We start from the raw sequence: 16,951 nt of genomic DNA on the forward strand, positions 1-16,951 counted from the left end.
TACAGAGAAAATGTGAATTACTGTAGTCCACATAATACTGTGATATGCAGAAACCTCCTATTTCCTTGCTACTATTGTAAGCTACTTTAGTATTCCTGGCTGCTTCTCTATGAATTAAAAATTAAAGGTTCACTGCATGGGTGCCCACATAATTTAAAAAATAATCTAAGTGTAGCCAGTTCTTGTGCATGCCTCAGCAGTGAGGCGTGGCTGGCAATAGCCATTTTGGTTTAGGATCCTAGTTCTAGGCAAGCCCACTGACTCATCTGTTCTCTGAGATGTTAGCATCTCTCAACTGAAGCAGTTTCTGGCAGTGAAACCAGTTCTTGGTCTGTGTCAGTGTGAAGTCAGAAAAGATAATATAAATCACCTCCAGATCATGCTAAATTGCTGAATTTTGTATTAAAAAACACTGTTTTCCTTACTAAGTCCCTCTCCTGGCCAGGTGGTAGCAATTAAACAGGGAGATGTCAGTAGCTGCTTAAATTGCCTCTTGGTGGTACTTGATGTTAGTTTTAGCTCACTGGGAGCTGAGGCTAGTTTGTCAACTGAGGTGGTGGTTTTAATTAACCTATTTAACCTTGTCATGAAACAGACTTTAAATGAACACTTGCAGTCTCCACTTGCTGTCCATTAAGCTGACAAGTGTTTTGAACTGATGCTCTTCTACCACATCAGTGCTTCTGCTGTCAGACAGAATTTCTGTGACTGGGTCCCTTGTATGAGGGAGAGTTGTCTTGTTTCTTGAGGATGGTTTGTAACAGGTTTCTCTCCTACGAACAGGCATTGCATCGTTTAGATCAGTAACACTGAGCTGAAACAAGAGCAGATTCCTGGTTGTAACATCTGAGTGTAGTAGGACTTTTCAGGAAGCTCTCCAGAGGAAGGGGTGCAAGTATTCCTGAACTCTGCAGAATTCTCAAAATACTACTCCTCCAGTTGATTTTCATGCACTGTGAAGAGTGTATCCCATGTTCTGTTGTAGCACAGATGCCATGTATGATAATTTGCTTTTATACTGAAATGTCAGGGGTTTGTTTATTAAGTGGATACTAAAGATGTTCCCATTGCACTTATTTTCCTCTTCAGTTATATTTTTATTGCTGTCATGCAATTATGAGATTTAAGACACCCGGAACAGTGTAACTTTCTTTCTGAGGCAGTAAGAATTTTTTCTCTAAAAGTACCTGAGCAGTTACATTCCTTTTCTGGCACTGATTCATTAATGAACCATAAAATATACTTTACACTAAGCTGAAATACTATGCCCATATTTCATAATTCTTAAAAAAACTCTGCTGTAGATCATGAAAACCACGTTTTAAAATAAGTTTTATATGAATGATACATATTACAGCATTTTCTTTATTTGATTTATTGATCAGTCAATAAATATTTCATAATGTAGAAATACATTTTTATAAGCAACACTGAAATACCTTTTCTTTCAGTTCTGTTCATATGGCAGTCGCTTAATGGGCAGAGGGTACTATGTCTTTGACAGAAGATGGGACCATTTTCGATTCGCACTGAACTCCATGGTAGAAAAACACTTGAACTCACAGATGTGGAAGTAAGTGGGATTTTTATGCTTGGTGGGTAATTTACATTTTTCATTCTGTAAAACTTCTAAATGAAGCACTCCATGGCCAGCATTTGTAAAATTACCTCTTAGTTAATTATCTCTTAATTACCTCTATTAAGGTATAGCAGTAAGCTGTGTACAAATCTTCTCTTCTCTGTTAAGGAATATATAGCCCAACAGAATAATCTCCTAGTCCAGTGTAAGTTTCTACCAGATTTAGGACTCTTTTTAGTCCCTAAGAATGAAGATTTTTGCTTAGAATTTCATGCCTTTATCATGCCCCTGTATCACCCATTCAGGCTTTGCTGTGCAAGACTCAGGAGTTGTAAGATAAGGAACTTGGTGCACATCTGTCTGTAAGATGGAATATGATAGGTTTTTAATCCATAGTGCCCTTACTGCCTTTGGGATCTTAAAATTCTGATTATTACTCACTGTTGAAGCACCTCTCTATCACATAGGCAGGTTCCAAGCACTATAGGCTTTTACTACACAGAGCCTTTGAAATAGACTGCATTTCTAAAATAAATGTTAGTTCTTTAAAAAAAAATTAATTAAGAGTTCATGGAATCGACAGATAGGATTGATTTTTTGGGGGTATTCTGCTACAGAATATGCATTCTTCTTCAATGAAATGATGCTAAAGTGCAGTGTTTCTGTCACTGTTTATTATCAGGACTGTGTTATATTCTTTGAATGCCAGCCATTAGATAAACAAGGTTTGATTTTTATTTAAATATATATTTTTAAGCACTAAAGCTTGGCTTGTCTGACTATCCTAGTAACTTAATGATAACGGTGCCATTGTGCTAGGAGTTTGGAAATGGTTGGTTCTGCCATAAAAGGGTCAGTTTCATGTCTGTTCAGAGACTGATCATGCTCAATCTGCTTTGTAAATTTGTAAACTAGTGTCTGTCACCTTCCACAAATAAAAATATTTTAGTTTCCTTATATAGGAATATTAAAATTTGTTACCTATTGGCTTTGTTTGTCAGGAGAAAAGATGCTTGGGCATCTGAAAAAACACATACCACCACTAGTACAAACTAGTACAGAAAACCAAACTTCTATAATAGTTATTCCAAACCAGAGGTAAACAGGCCTTATCCTGCTCCCACTAAATCTGATTTTAAGTTTTCCCAAATTTTAGCTGTTTATGTAATCTCTAATACTTTAATGAGCCCCAGCCATACTCACTTGTCTGTGTAGCACAGGAGGCTGACAGTGCCTAACCCCTGTTTTATTCCTCTGCTGTCCTCAGCCCTCCTCTGGGCTGACCTTTCCCTGTGCTCCCCAGGCAGAGCTGGCTGTGAGGCTGCTGTTCCATAGCTCTGCAGCTGTGGCCAGAGGTGCAGGGATGCAGGGCCGTGTTCTCAGAACTCACATTAACAAAGTACTTTTATCCCTAGCTCTCTAAGTACTTTGCAAAGGTGGGTAGGAATTTTTGGCCATTCTTTAAAAGGAACCTGAAGGACAGCTCTGATAAGCAGCTGTGTTGCATTGCAAGTGGCAGGCAGTAGGATTTCCTCACTTCTGACAGCATGGACTGTATGGAATCCCTTGTGTAACTGTGCCATAAACTGTGTTCTGTCCAACAATCTCCTTAGGAGGAATACCTGGAGAGAACACTTGTAATTAGGATTTGATTTATGATAAAACAGCACACCCAGGGCTGCTCTTTTATCATACTTCTGTGAGGGCAAGAGTAAGCCTTTAAAAATGGGAAAGGTGTCAGTAGTGAGGATAACAAGGGCAGAGTTATGGGGCTGTACAGCTTCTTAGAAAAGAGAAATAGGATTAAACTGTGGATTAAATATAAGTCTAAATAATTGGAAAAGATCACATAATAGTTTTCCAAGCAACATTATGAAGGTCTGGTTCTTCAATAACACCACATTAGGTAAAATAATAGGTGATGGCTGAATGGAAAGGAATTTGAATACATCCTACTGATTTCACAGGTAATATTATTATACTTTCTTCTCCAAACACTATTCAGCTATTTATAAAGCTTATTATTAAGCTCTGTTTAATATCTTGTCAATGTTTCACTATTAGTGAAAATTAATCAATAATTTGCCCGTTTAATTCCACCTAACCAGCTCTCAAATGAGCTGTTGGGAATAGCACTGCATTTGGAAAGAGGTGATCTTAGCTCTTTGTGCTCAATGATTAAGTGCTTCACAACCCCCCAGACTGGCTCATTTACTGCCTTAATGAAATCTAACCTATGAGTTTAGGTTGATATTGAAACTGTTCCACAATCTGAACTTTGAAGCAAAATATATGTAATTAATGAAACATAGTGACTAGGATATGTATAGGTGCCACTGTCGGGCATTTTATTTGCATTTTTAACTGTTTGGTAAAATAAGAGAAGGAAAAAGGAAATGAAATTTGTAATACTGTGTTTAAATTGTAATACTGTGTACTTAATTGCTGTATGTGATTAATAGAATAGAATAAGAATCAAAATTACAACGAACTAGGTTTGCCTTTTTGAATAAGTTAATGGAAATTATTTCCTATCTGCATTTTTTGGATGGAGTTTTTTATTTATCTCCTTTTTTTTTCCCTTTCTTTTTCTGTTTAGGAAAATCCCTCCTGCGGCAGACAGTCCCATGCCTTCTCCAGCAGCACATGTCTCCACTCCTTTTCCAGCATCAGTCTTACAGCCCTTCAGCAACCCCAGTGCCGTGTATATTCCTTCAACACCTATCAGTTCAAGGATCACTTCTTCTTACATAATGACATCAGCCATGTTATCAAATGCAGCCTTTGTGACAACGGCAGAGACGAATTCCATAATGTCACACACCACAGCTTTCCCTCACGTGGCTGCAAGCCTAAGTATCATGGACTCAACTTTTAAGGCGCCATCAGCTGTGTCACCAGTGCCAGCAGTCATCCCTTCCCCATCCCACAAGCCATCCAAAACAAAAACCAGCAAATCCTCAAAAGTCAAAGACCTGTCATCTCGGAGTGATGAGTCTTCAAGTAACAAAAAGAAAAAGCCGCAGTCGTCGTCGTCTTCGTCGTCGTCCTCATCCTCATTATCTTTGCAGACATCTTCCTCATCTTCATTTTCAGGGTCCCACAAAAAGAACTGTGTCCTGAACCCCAGTTCAACGTTGAACTCCTATCAGGCGACATCCTCCTATAACAGTGTGTCTGTGCACAATACCAATAATGGAACAAGCCCACTCAGTGCCAAATCGGAGCCCTCAGGACGGACTTCACTGTCAAGTAGTTCAGCAGACTCAGTGAAACACATGAGCATGGTAGTGAGCAGTATTGACACTTCTAACCTGTCTGTATCTTCTCTCGTGCACCACTCAGGGGACCACTCCCTGGGAGCACACAACGCAGTGTCTTCTCTACCCCTTTCTTTTGACAAATCAGAAGGAAAAAAACGTAAAAACTCTAGTTCTAGTAGCAAAGCCTGTAAAATCACTAAAATGCCTGGTATGAATAGTGTTCATAGAAAGAGCACTGCCAACCTTATTTCTGCGGTGCCAGATCCTACAAGCAGCTCCATCTCTCGGCAGGTAAGGGACTCTTCCAGTTATTTCTTTGCAGATCATGTCTGACTTCCTTGAAATATTTCATCCATTCAGAAAAGAAAATATCACATTTGCTTCAGATGGGTTTTCATCACACAACTTACTTTCTAGGTTAATACAGAAACATATTTGTATTTGTTTTGTACCCGTCATAGAAAGATGTTTTGAGAGTTAAAAAAATTTTATATATACATACATACCTATGTGTATGTGTATATATATATGTATATATATAAATACTTTCTCAAAATATTTTTATGAGATTTTTTTATTGAATTATTAAAGTACCTATTTGTATCTCTGAAAGTAAAATTGAATGTCCAGAATTGATAAATAATTTTTAGAAAATAATTTTTCTTAATTCTCATCTCTCTGAAATAAATTGTATTATTGAAAATAGGAAGATGAGAGTCAGAATTTCTGTTTATTTCTTTTTCCAAACTTGTTGCTGGTTAATTTCCTAATGCTTCTTTATATCTCTTCTGATGTAAAGATGTAAAACACATCAACCTTTCTCCTGGAGAGAGTCTGAGGTGTTCCCTGTTTGAAACTGGAAAAATCAAGAAATTAAGTTCTTAACTGGATGACCTTTAGGGGATATTTGGTTACTTTTTCAGTGTTCCCGTGTTCACAGAGTACTGAATTCAGTGCAGCAGATAAGCTTGCACACGCTTCCTTCATTGATAGCAGCAGAGCTTTGGCTCCTCTTTCAGTGGTGCTACACAAGAACAAAAGTATATGTGGAGTAAGATCTGGTGGGAAAGCTGTCAATATGATCTTTATAATGATCTAAATATGATCTTTATAATGATCTACTGTTTCATTCTGCTACTGTGTCCAGTGCTGTGCTGTGCACACAAAACAACACTTGGCATCTGGAAGACAAAGCCATAGAAAATAGGATACCTCAGAGAATCCAGAGAAGGTAGCTTAGGAAATTTTGGTTTAGTTTGGTTTGGGTTTTTTTTTGTTTCTGAAACTCTCATTTCCTTAGGATATTGCACATTAAAAAAAAGTGGAATTTTGAAAAGAAGATAGTACAGGCAAAGCAATCCATAAGTAATGTGGCAGAAATGGGAGAGGAAAAAGGGAATAAAAGAATCCTAAAACTGCTGTAGGAGACAGAATGAATGTTTCAAAGAATGGCCTAGCGAGTATATTTTCTCTTTCCTACTTCCAGCAGAGGTGCAACAGAGATTACTTGTTTGGCTTTTTAAAATGGGAAGTGGCATTGTCTTTCTATTGTAAGCCTCTTAAATGTGTCCTGCAATCTGATCTTCAAGTAACTGAAGTCAGCAGAGGTTGCTGTAAATTCTTCCTTCTGTCACTCAGTCTGAATTTTGAAACATGTGTCCCCAAAAAGATTAAATTGCCCTGAGGTTTAAGGTGTCAAATGGAAAGAAAAAGTAAGTACGAATTGGTGCTTTGGTGCAAACTTGGGTAATAGGAAATGAATTGTATCATCTTTTCCCAGGACACAGACCGTGTCTGTAGCTGGCACAGTGTGAGGAAATCTTACAGAGATTCTGAGTTCAAATCCTGAGCTCCCTTGGGGTCAAATCTGTTCCTGTGTGTCATCCCTGTTTCAGTTTGTGATGTATTTCATCATGTTGCACAGCAATAGAAGTAAATAAACCACAAGAAATCAATCAGAGGTCTTTGCTGAATATTTGTAAAAATGTAATTCTGGCTAGTATTTTTTTCTTAAGTAAGAGGTTAAATATTTGTAATGAGTGTTACAATATATAGATATTTAAACATGTTAAAACATTATATTAAATATGATACAGCTATTAAAACATGTTACCTCCTCAAAAATAGGAGGTAAAAAGGAGATAATTGTATTTCAGAAATCTAGCTTGCAGCTAACTGTCTTTGTGACAAGGATACTCTATGCAATACAAAATAAATTGAATTTGAACCCATTTAAGCATATGGGTCAAATATTAGATACTCTACATGTGTATATTGAAGCTCTGGAGAATACAGTACTTAAATTCCCTTTTAAGCTGTGCTGTTTGACTTGATGTGTTCTAGAAATACAATTACATTAAAAATCCCACCCAAAAAAAATCTTAAAATCTTACTCCTGTTCCTTCATGTAATAGGGGAAATTGAAGAAATTAAGAACACAGCAACAGGTGATAGGCTCAGGTAGAGTTTTCTTATTTAATTCAACTCTAGACAGGATAGATAGTAACTGGAAATGTTAATCATTGGGTTTTGAAGTACACTTTATTTTTAAAGGACACTGGCAAAAAAAAAATTCGTTTTGGCCTCCCACTTATCCTTTTGAAATGGTGTTTCCCATCATTAAAGACCCAAGACATCTGGGAAACTTTCTTTCCTTTCAGAGTGCTGTACCTGTTCAGCCTGTGTGGCTATTTCTCCATTTAAAAGGAGGACATGTATTTATTATGAAGGGATTTATGAATGCTGCAATGGTTCATGCAGAGAAGAAAGATTTGCAGATGTGTCCCAGTGTTCTGAATGACCAGGAAAGATAAAAGGTTGTGTATCTTCAGTGAAGATTTGTAGCTGAGGAATGTTATCCTCTAGAGAACAGCTGAGACAGGCAAAACAAGCTGAAGGGAGCAGGACAGGCAAAGACTCATCCTTTCAATCTTTGTGCACCACGGGAGCACCTTCAAAACTAGCTGCAAATAAAAATTTTAAACATTTATTCTGGACAGAGTGTGAACAAAGAACACTGTTTCAGTCTCTCTGTGAGAAAGGGCAGGTCTGGAGAGGAGGAGAGAAGCTACCTTTCACTCTGAATCTGAAATGGCAGAATAACCAACAGTGCTGCAGAAGGGAAGGAGAAAGCTGCTCTTGTGCAGGCCCTGCCAGCCCATGCCTCAGCCCCAAGTCAGTAAGAACTGGCTGCTGCATTTCTCACTGCTTAGGAGACAGGTCCTTGCTACCTCTCCATCAAAGGATTAAAATGATGTTACTTGAAGTCAGTGACTTTGTAAGCAACTATTCACACTGCAGTCATCTGCCATTTACAGACAGGTGCCCATGGTTCAGTTTTATCAGTCTTGTAACCCCTGAGGAACTAACTGCTGTGACTCAGCAGCTGTGGCCCTTTTGTATCACAACAGAAATATCTACACCATGTTTACAGGTCATTGTACAAAAACCTATGACAGGCTGCTCTTGCAGAGTGCTGTGAACTCACAAACATTGAAACAAGCTGTTGGAATATTTGTAGCATTATAACAAAAGTACTTCTAAAATGTATGTATGTGTACTACAGTTTACACTCATTCCCAAAGAAATTCTCTGATGCAGTAAATGGATACAAATGCAAATTTGAACCTTTGGAGTTTCATTCTTTTGATTAATATTTACTTATTGAGTAATGATACGTGGGGGAAAAATGGAATAATTTAGGGCATGCTGTGGTGCTTGGCCACTTGGTTTGAGCTCCCCAGGAGTGGGGAAGGTCTCCTGGGGAGGATCCCATGACTTGGAGCAGCTGCCCTAAGTGACTCCAGTAACTAGAGAAACCAGTATTTCAGTCTAGAGAGGTGGGGGGTTGCACTTTATATTCCTTCAGCTACTGTTTTGTATGTTATTTTCTGACCTGTAACAGTATTTATGTGCCTTTTAAGACTATTAAATTATACAGGCTCTGAGAGATAAAGGTGATTCTATCTGAAGTGTGTCTTTTGCAATAGCAAAATACCTGTGTTCCAAATGCAACATGATTAGTACCACGTTACACAGGGAAGGGAAGGCCATCACCAGCATCTGAATTCAACTGACAAATATGCCTCTCAATACTGCTCAATTAATGTTTTTCAGATTGGAAAAAATAGCAGTGTAGCTTTGTCACAATCCAGTCCTTCGAGTACATCAAACCCAGTACACAACAGACAAGTAAGTTGCTTTTAAAAAAGTGTACTTAAGTAGTCTATAAGCAGTTTTGAAACATTTTATGCTACAAAACCTTCAAATACAGTTTCTTTATGAATCTGGTTATTTATAGAAGCTGCCTTTTGGTGAGCTAATAATAGATTTCTCCTCTCATATAATTTTTCCAGCTCTTTTCCCCTCCCAGAATTATGAATTACACATTTTTGGTTGTTTTTCACCACCTGTATTATAGCTCAGGTTGGCTCGTGCTGCTCACTGGCTGTTGCTTTGGTGATAGAGGCTCAGCAGCAGCAGCAGCAGATCGCTGTTGTTTTTTCTATCCCACTTCTCGTGCTGAGCAAGATGGCACAGGAGGGACAGCATTTAAAAATAGGCCAGAAGTGAAGCAGCAAAGGGAGAGCAGAAACAGGACAGAGAAGATGAGGCAATTGACTATTCAGAGAAACTAATCTGAAAGCATAACTAACTCATGTGTAATGTGAGTTCTTCTTAAACAGGCTCTGAGTTAGATAATGATAATAAATGCTGTAACCCAGCTTTTTTGATCTGGCCCTCATCTGTCTGGAGGACTGATACCCTGGTTTATTTTAATATGGCCCCTACTATTTGACTCTCCCAAGTTGAGTACTTTATGAAGAATATAATATCAAGTTCTTTAGTGTGAAAAGGTTTCCCACCTCAGCAAGGTGTAGTCACATGTAATCCAGAGGGTTTTTCTGTACAGCCAGTGTCTTAGAATTCTGTTTATGTATTCTGGCTAAATTATGCACGAATAGTGCATATTCCAAATGGCTGTGCTGTTAGTTTCTGCTGTGTAGATGCAGGAAAAGAATAATAATGATAACCCACACTCACACTTTATGCCCATTCAAAATACTCTGAATCTCTCATATCTTTAGATGAACTGCCAAACAGTAATTTTTTTCTCTCTCACTGCTGAATGCAAATAAATATGGAAGAGCTACTCTGAAGGGAAAAAGTGGAAAGTTTCTTCATACTTCTAAGGAGTGGCATTTTCCTCTCTGACACTGTCATCCAACTGCCAGTGACAAACTGTTCTGAAGTGCAAAACTGTTTTTGTTTTAACATCTTGCTCCTGTGTTAGTATAACATAGACACTACCCGAGGAGCAGAACTTGTTGGGATCTGTTGCCTAGATCCCATGGGGAAAACCTCAGAGTACAAAACATTAATTTTGTGTCAGCTCCATGTAAACTGAGATTATTGCAGAGCTTTTCAGCTGTCTGTTTTCATAACTTTATCAAAAATAGAAGTGTTTGCTTGTTTTAAGCCCCACAAATTCTTGCTTATTAAAAATGCTTGTCAGTTTGGTAGTTGAATTTGGGGCTCAAAGTATAAATACAAAAAAATCAAGTTGATATTAAATTCTATTAAACTTTTTTTTTTTAACTTACACAGGTGTTTAGTATTTGGAACCATGAATAATGATTCCCTGTTTAATAAATGCTTGTCACTGTCAAATTTGAGCTGCTTTGTTGGCAGCTTTTATCTCCAATCTAGCAATTGAATAGTCCCTAAATAAAATTTCTGCCTTAAACTATGCTGTAATATTTCATTATAAAGGTGTTAATAGTTAGGTAACAATAAGTGGACCTACAAGTATGTGCTGTGTCAGTAGAGGTATTGCTGTGCAAGCTGAGCTCTCCTGTTTTGAATGTTAGTGTAACTATAACCATGAGAATCAGGGAGTCCAAGTGAAGCAAGGTCTGTAGGCAGAGACAATCTCTGCTATACACCAGGGTTTGTAGTTGGAAAAATCTGGCAAGTTTTCATGAATACATCACAACAACAGACTCATAACAATGCAGTTGGAAGCAGAGTTGCTGAGCTCAATGTGCATATGGAGCAGTTCCTCTGGGCTGCCTCCGCTGTGTTCCCTGGCCAGGCAGCCTGGTGGGGCTGTCTGCTGGCTCAGAAGGGAGAGGATTGTTGTTCTCAAGAGAAGGGAGAGGGTCCATAACTCACCACGGGGCTGAGTGGCTGGGTGAGAATGTGGCTTTTGGAAAATTGTGTTGGGCTGTAAACCCAACCCACGCCCCAGTCTCGTTTGTGCCTGTGACTGCCCGGGCGCCGTCCGGCTGGGAGAGCTTCCCGTGCCTTCCCAAAGCAGCCAGTGACAGTGAGAGACACGTGGCAGTGCTGTGGAAGTCACCTGCCACCCATAACTGAGTGTTTCTCTTACTGAGCTGTGAGCTGAAGGTGGCCTGTACTTGTTCTGATGTCACAGGAGTAGCTGCTTTTGGTCATTTGCTCCATGTGTTGAAGTTCACTCGGGTTCTCCCGTGGGTCTGGTGGATGATGAGAATTGTTGTGGGCCTGTCAGTTCCATCCCATTGTGTTAAACTCCATCAGGCTGAACTCAAACAGATTCTTCTCAATTAATGTTTAATATGAATATTCCTGCCCCTCTTTGAGACCTGAATTAGGGATTGTATACATAAAAGCATGCCTGTTTTTCCAACTATTATTGTTGCTTTAGTAAAAGAAATTCTTCTTTTCCCTACAAAAACTACTTGATCTCTAAAAATAATTAATGGAATGATAGTTTTACAGTCAAATTATTTGTGCCTGTATGTATTAAAAGTTTGTTTTCTCCAGATATTATTCTTGTTCTAGGTTTTTAACTAATCAAGTCTTTTTGTCTTCATAGTGCTTTTAGGTGCCTGAAAGTGTTAACACTTCAAGACCTCAGTATGCGGTGGTTTTTAAATACTGAATAACTAGATCAGTTTATTAAGGGAAGGTGACAACGTGTGTGCTGTGTGAGGATTCCTTGTGCATGAAAACATGCTGTGTAGAGGAAAAGATTCTTCAGAGTTGTCGTCTAATTGCTGCTCTTTATTTGTAATGATAACCAAGTTAATGAACATGAAATTCACCAAAGCTTACTAAGATCAGACCGTCCCAAAAGGAAATATGCCGTTTATTCAAAGCAGTTCCTTTTCTTAAAGGTCTAATGTAATCAGTAAACAGGGAGGAAATTTAGTTCAGGGACTTAAAATAAATTCCTGCTTTGAGTACTGTCAGCCACAGACGTTATTGAAGTGTTTTATACCAAAAGACATTGTGTGATTTTGAACCTGGCTCTGGTTTCTCTTTTAGAAGACATCAAACCGGACTGGTAGAATAAGGACTCTTCCATAACAAGGAAAAGGAACCAGCCTATAATCTCTAGCTCTCAGCAGCCCTACTCCACAGGGTTTTTCTTTTCTATGTCCTGCAGATGGATTTAATCTTTTATGAATTTGTGGTTTTAATGAGAATTAAATTTACAGAAAACTGTAATAGTGATTTGTTTAGTTTTTCCACTTGTATTTGCCACTGATCTGTGCGTTCTGCTTGGTTATGTTTCATGCCTTTTAAAGCTGTTAGCGTTGCAATGCTCCCTTTGTTTCCTAACCAGAACACAATGGACATTCCAAAACAAAACAAAAATCCAGACCATGATTTGAATTTATTTAAAGGATCTCCAAATTTTTTCATTAAATAAAAATTACAGTAATTCTGTATTTAAGCTTGTCCTATGGATAAAAATTGAGTGCATTTCTTAGTAATTTGCAAACAGCTGGGGCACTGCAACTTTAGGGACTAATCCTGATTGGTGCTCTGTACCTACAGCATTTAATAATTTCAGTGGGAACTCTGAGTGTTCAGCCTCTTCCAGAATCAGGCTCTTAAGGAATCTATACTTCAATCAATGCATAGCAGAATTTTGCACCAAACTGTAATTACTGTTATCAGGGCCCAATGTATAAAATCCCCATATCTTGGGGGATTTCCAGACCCTTAAGAACACAGCACTTGATAACTTCAGTGAGCAGTTTTGGTTTGCGAGGACAGGAGTTGAGCAGATTGGCTTGCATTAATAGAATTGCACTGACAGTGTTTCTTATAGGATTACTGAATAATTTTTTAATAAAATATAGATTTTATAATCAGGAAGCCAATACTAGGTACTGGAACAATAGTACAGAGGAGTTAATTTTTATTTCTACAGTGTTAAAAGTGCACTTATATGCTGGTTTATTTACATCTTGGGGAAAGGCGAGAGACTGCAAATAGGGAGATTATTACTACTTTCTTTTTTAAAAAAAGAAGGGTTAAGGCAAATTTTAAGACTAAAAATGTTTAAGCAATTATAAACAAGGCTAGACCCTTTGAAAAAAGTTTAGAAATATTCTTAAAATAAATTTTTATAGTGTTAATTTTGTAATAATTTATGTTTTGCTATACTTCAGAGCTAACTGACCGGTATAGTTTCAGAAACAGTATGAAACTTAGGAAAGTTTAAGCAATGTTTATATTTTTAAAATGTTCTTTGAATTATGTTTTTATTGTACATTTCTTCAGACTGAAAAATGTGTACATATCTTTGTTATTTTTGCACAATTTTTGTCTTGTTCAGTTTTAGGAGCAGTACTATGTTGATTTTTTTTTAATTTATTTTGAGTTATAAAACTGCAGGATTTTAAAAATCTCAGTAACAAAGTCATCCTCTGTAATCAATGAACTGCTATTTCTAGTTGTTGAGGGAAAACAGTGGTTGTGAGATTCAGTGGTTGCTTCTGAGAAATAATGCTAATCAGTGACTGAAGGAGCAATTTTGTAGTTTTAGGAAGCTTTAGCTGTTTCCATGCATCTTTTAATTGGAAAGCTGAATTATGGAGCCTGTCCTTTGAATGCTGCTTAAATTTTATTTTCAACTGGCTTACACCTGACAGCATTTCAGGAAAGTTAAGCACGAAGTAAAATCCCGTGGTGTTCCTTCATCATCAAAGAATCATTATTTAATGAAATGTATCGGAAATTTTAGCCTGCAAAATGAAATGGAAGTAAACCTTTGGGAAAAAAGCGGATACAAACTGGACCAGCCTATAATGCGTTCTTAGTGTAGCATTCACTTGTAGTTCTTTTTCTTCCCCATTTGCCTGAAAACCTTGTGATTTGTTTCCAGCAATAGAGGCTCAGAAGCTTTGGTTGTTCCACATACGCAATGCATAGGCCCGTCAGCCATAAAAAGCGACTTGGATAACTTGTATGCCTTCTTTTGTATCGATGTAACAATTGTAAATAGTGCTGATCGACCTTTGTAGAGAATAGTTTATACAGCATATTCTATTATTGCTGATTCTCAGTGAACTATTGTTTTAAAAAAAAAAGAAGAAAAAAAGAAATTTTTCTATTTACACCTTATATTTTGTTATGCTGTTGACCCATGGCACTTTAACAAAACTCTGTGGGTTTTGCATAGCTGGTCAGTCATGGGATATATTAAATAACTGTTGTTGCACAGAAATGAATTTGCACCTGCTATATTGTGCTTTCCTACTACAGATTTTAGAACCTTTTCCAGAAGACTTTTGAAGAAAGCATGTCCAATCATTCTAAGAAAAAAAATGCCATACTTGTACAGCCAATTTCTTTTCTACAATCCATATTTTGTAACACTAAGTATTTTCATTCTTTGTCCTGCACCTTTATGTATTAGCAGTATCAAATAGAATTCATTCCATGCTTGTGATAATTGTAAGCAGAATAAATGTCTAAAGTAGGTGTAAATAGTAAATTCTATGGCTTACAGTTTAAAAAAGGAAAACCAGAACAAACATGTATCTGATTGATACTGCCATGGTTCAACACCGGGCCTGGAGATATTCTCTAGTGAGCGATTGTATTTTTTGTTTTTTGCTTTATTATTATTTTTTTTTGTAACATGGCTTTGTAAATAAAATAATTTATATGTTTGTAAGAAACAGATGGGGTTTGTCATTATTTCTTTTTGCAAAGCAAAAATGGTGTGTATTGCTTTCTTTTCCCAGAGGCTGAAATACACTTTGCAGATGCCCTGCCCTGAGAATTCCACGGTAGTTCAAAAGATCTGCCCAGCTTTCTGTACAGGGCTGAATTGCCCTGGGATTATTTTTGGCATTCATGTCTGAAATGTTTCTGTATTTACATGTCAAGACACGTGCAGCCATCAGCTACTGAGGTTTTTTGCACTGATAAACCATTTTTAAATTCCTTTGCTTAGCTGAATGCATTTTCTCATTCCTTATCAGTGTAAGAATTAACTTTGTTACAGCTGCTAGATTTAGGAATTCTCACTTCAATGGCCAAGACAAATTTATAACCAGTCTTTTTATCATCATTAATACTAAACCCGCAGCTCTTATCTAGGCATTAAGATTCTTGTTCTGTGCAAAGCCTGTTCCAATTACAGATCAAATGAGACTTAAATTGTTCATTGGCTCGACAGCTCTGCAGAGAGGATTGCAGTTTTTTCTCTTGCAGCCACCCTCTTCTGCAAATCTGGGAAATACGGGCATTTTCATGCTCCTTTTATGAAGTATCTGGAAACTGTCTTGGAGATACTGTAGGGAAGATGCTCACAATTACAGTACCTTTTTTAAAAGCAAGCAATTTGGATTGCAGACTGCATTTTGTGTGCACACACTCAGAACTGGCAGGGGAGATAGGAAGCTGGGCTGCCTTGCAGGAAAAGGGAATTGAAAGAGGGAAATTTTACCTTCTAGGTAAACAGCTTTATGTGTAATGTCTTGCACTTTCTGATTCCTGTCACAAAAGCTGATCCTGAATTTCCTCTTTACTGTCCAGTTAATGCCTTGATCTGAGATACTGAGATACTTGTATTTTGAAAGCTTTTTTTTTTTTTTATCTTTAGTTTATCTTTTTCAGTACAGAAAAATATAATATCATGAAATAGTAGTAGATGCTGAAGTTTCATCTGATAAAAGTGGTCTCCATGTATGGCTAAAGATAACTCTGTGTTTATAAGATGCTTTGCTATTTCTAGCAGCCATTAGAAATTCAAACTACAGCCAAGAAAACGGAATATGGCTGATATATTAACTGCTTGCCATCACTGCCTATGGCCAGCAAAGGTTGAAGACTACTGACTTCCCAAAAATGAATCTGTAGTTTTTTAGCTCTTTTGGGTGTGTTGGAATTATCTATAAGCTGTTCTCATATTTGGAGCTGGGTTTCCCCTCCTTTTTTTGGTTATGCACAAGCGTTCTGCTTGTAGCACTCCTCTCCTGCTCGTATTCTCTAACATGCTCTAAATATCACCCATTTTAGAGAGAAGCAAACCACACTGTAACTTCTTTATTCATTGCACTCTCATTTTTATGCTTCTGTTTTTACCATGGAACTATTTATTTTAGAAGGAAGTCATTGCTGTGTGCAACCAGGATCTGTTTTATTCTTCCAAATCTGTCAGGATTCACAATTGGAAAAAATGCCAAATACTGATTCCAGAAATATTTGGAGGAGAGTCATACAACACATTCAGACTTCAGAACACAAGAATGTTTATTTCATGCAAATCTTTCTATGCTGTTTTGCTCCTTGAATACTTCCTGAAAGCAACTATTCAAAGCAAATGCAGATCTCTTTTAAAAGACACTTTTCTAAGTAGAAGAAATCTAAAGCTGATCATTGAGCAGCAGGTGCCAGTCTGCCCCTTGCCTGGAGGATCCATGGCAGGCGGTGCTGAGCTCTTGTTCTCATTTTGTAAGGCACCACAAATGACACAAGCTGGATTCTTTTCTATGGGGGTATTGTTGTTTATGGCTGACCCAAAAATATTCAGGTCTGGTCTGTGATCTGTTGTCCCTACAGAAAGGAGAAGAGAAGCTTTAGGAGAAGTTTGCCAGCAATAATAATCAGTTTCCTTGATTTGAGGGTAGGGACACCAGCAGGGAATTGAGATGGGACACTACCTTCAGCTGTGCCCTTTGCCAATTTCCCAAATGTGCCATGTTGAGCTCTGAAATTCAGTCTGGGTTTGACTAACTTGGAGCAGTTGCTAACACGGTTGATGTGACACCACAAGGGTAGATTTCAGAAAAGCAGTTTATTGTGGACAAAGTGCATTTAC

The 16,951-nt window shown here is 37.7% G+C and overlaps 1 protein-coding gene across 5 annotated transcripts in view; it reads left to right on the top strand.

The window, feature by feature from the left end:
- Positions 1 to 14,800, top strand: part of ATXN7L1 (ataxin 7 like 1) — a 110,580-nt gene extending 95,780 nt beyond the window's left edge. For 3 of the 5 annotated variants that reach the window (XM_058022386.1, XM_058022389.1, XM_058022390.1), the window contains 4 exons: positions 1,452 to 1,573; positions 4,179 to 5,133; positions 8,959 to 9,033; positions 12,154 to 14,800. In XM_058022386.1, coding sequence (XP_057878369.1) covers positions 1,452 to 1,573; positions 4,179 to 5,133; positions 8,959 to 9,033; positions 12,154 to 12,195 — 1,194 coding nt within the window. In that variant the 3' untranslated portion in view covers positions 12,196 to 14,800. Of the gene's footprint in view, positions 1 to 1,451; positions 1,574 to 4,178; positions 5,134 to 8,958; positions 9,034 to 11,701 lie in introns of all 5 variants that reach the window. The other 2 variants (XM_058022387.1, XM_058022388.1) reach the window with 2 other exon arrangements.
- The last annotated feature ends 2,151 nt before the right edge of the window (positions 14,801 to 16,951 follow it).

Source organism: Melospiza georgiana, chromosome 4 (assembly GCF_028018845.1).
Source record: "Melospiza georgiana isolate bMelGeo1 chromosome 4, bMelGeo1.pri, whole genome shotgun sequence".
In the NCBI taxonomy this organism is placed as follows: Eukaryota; Metazoa; Chordata; class Aves; order Passeriformes; family Passerellidae; genus Melospiza; species Melospiza georgiana.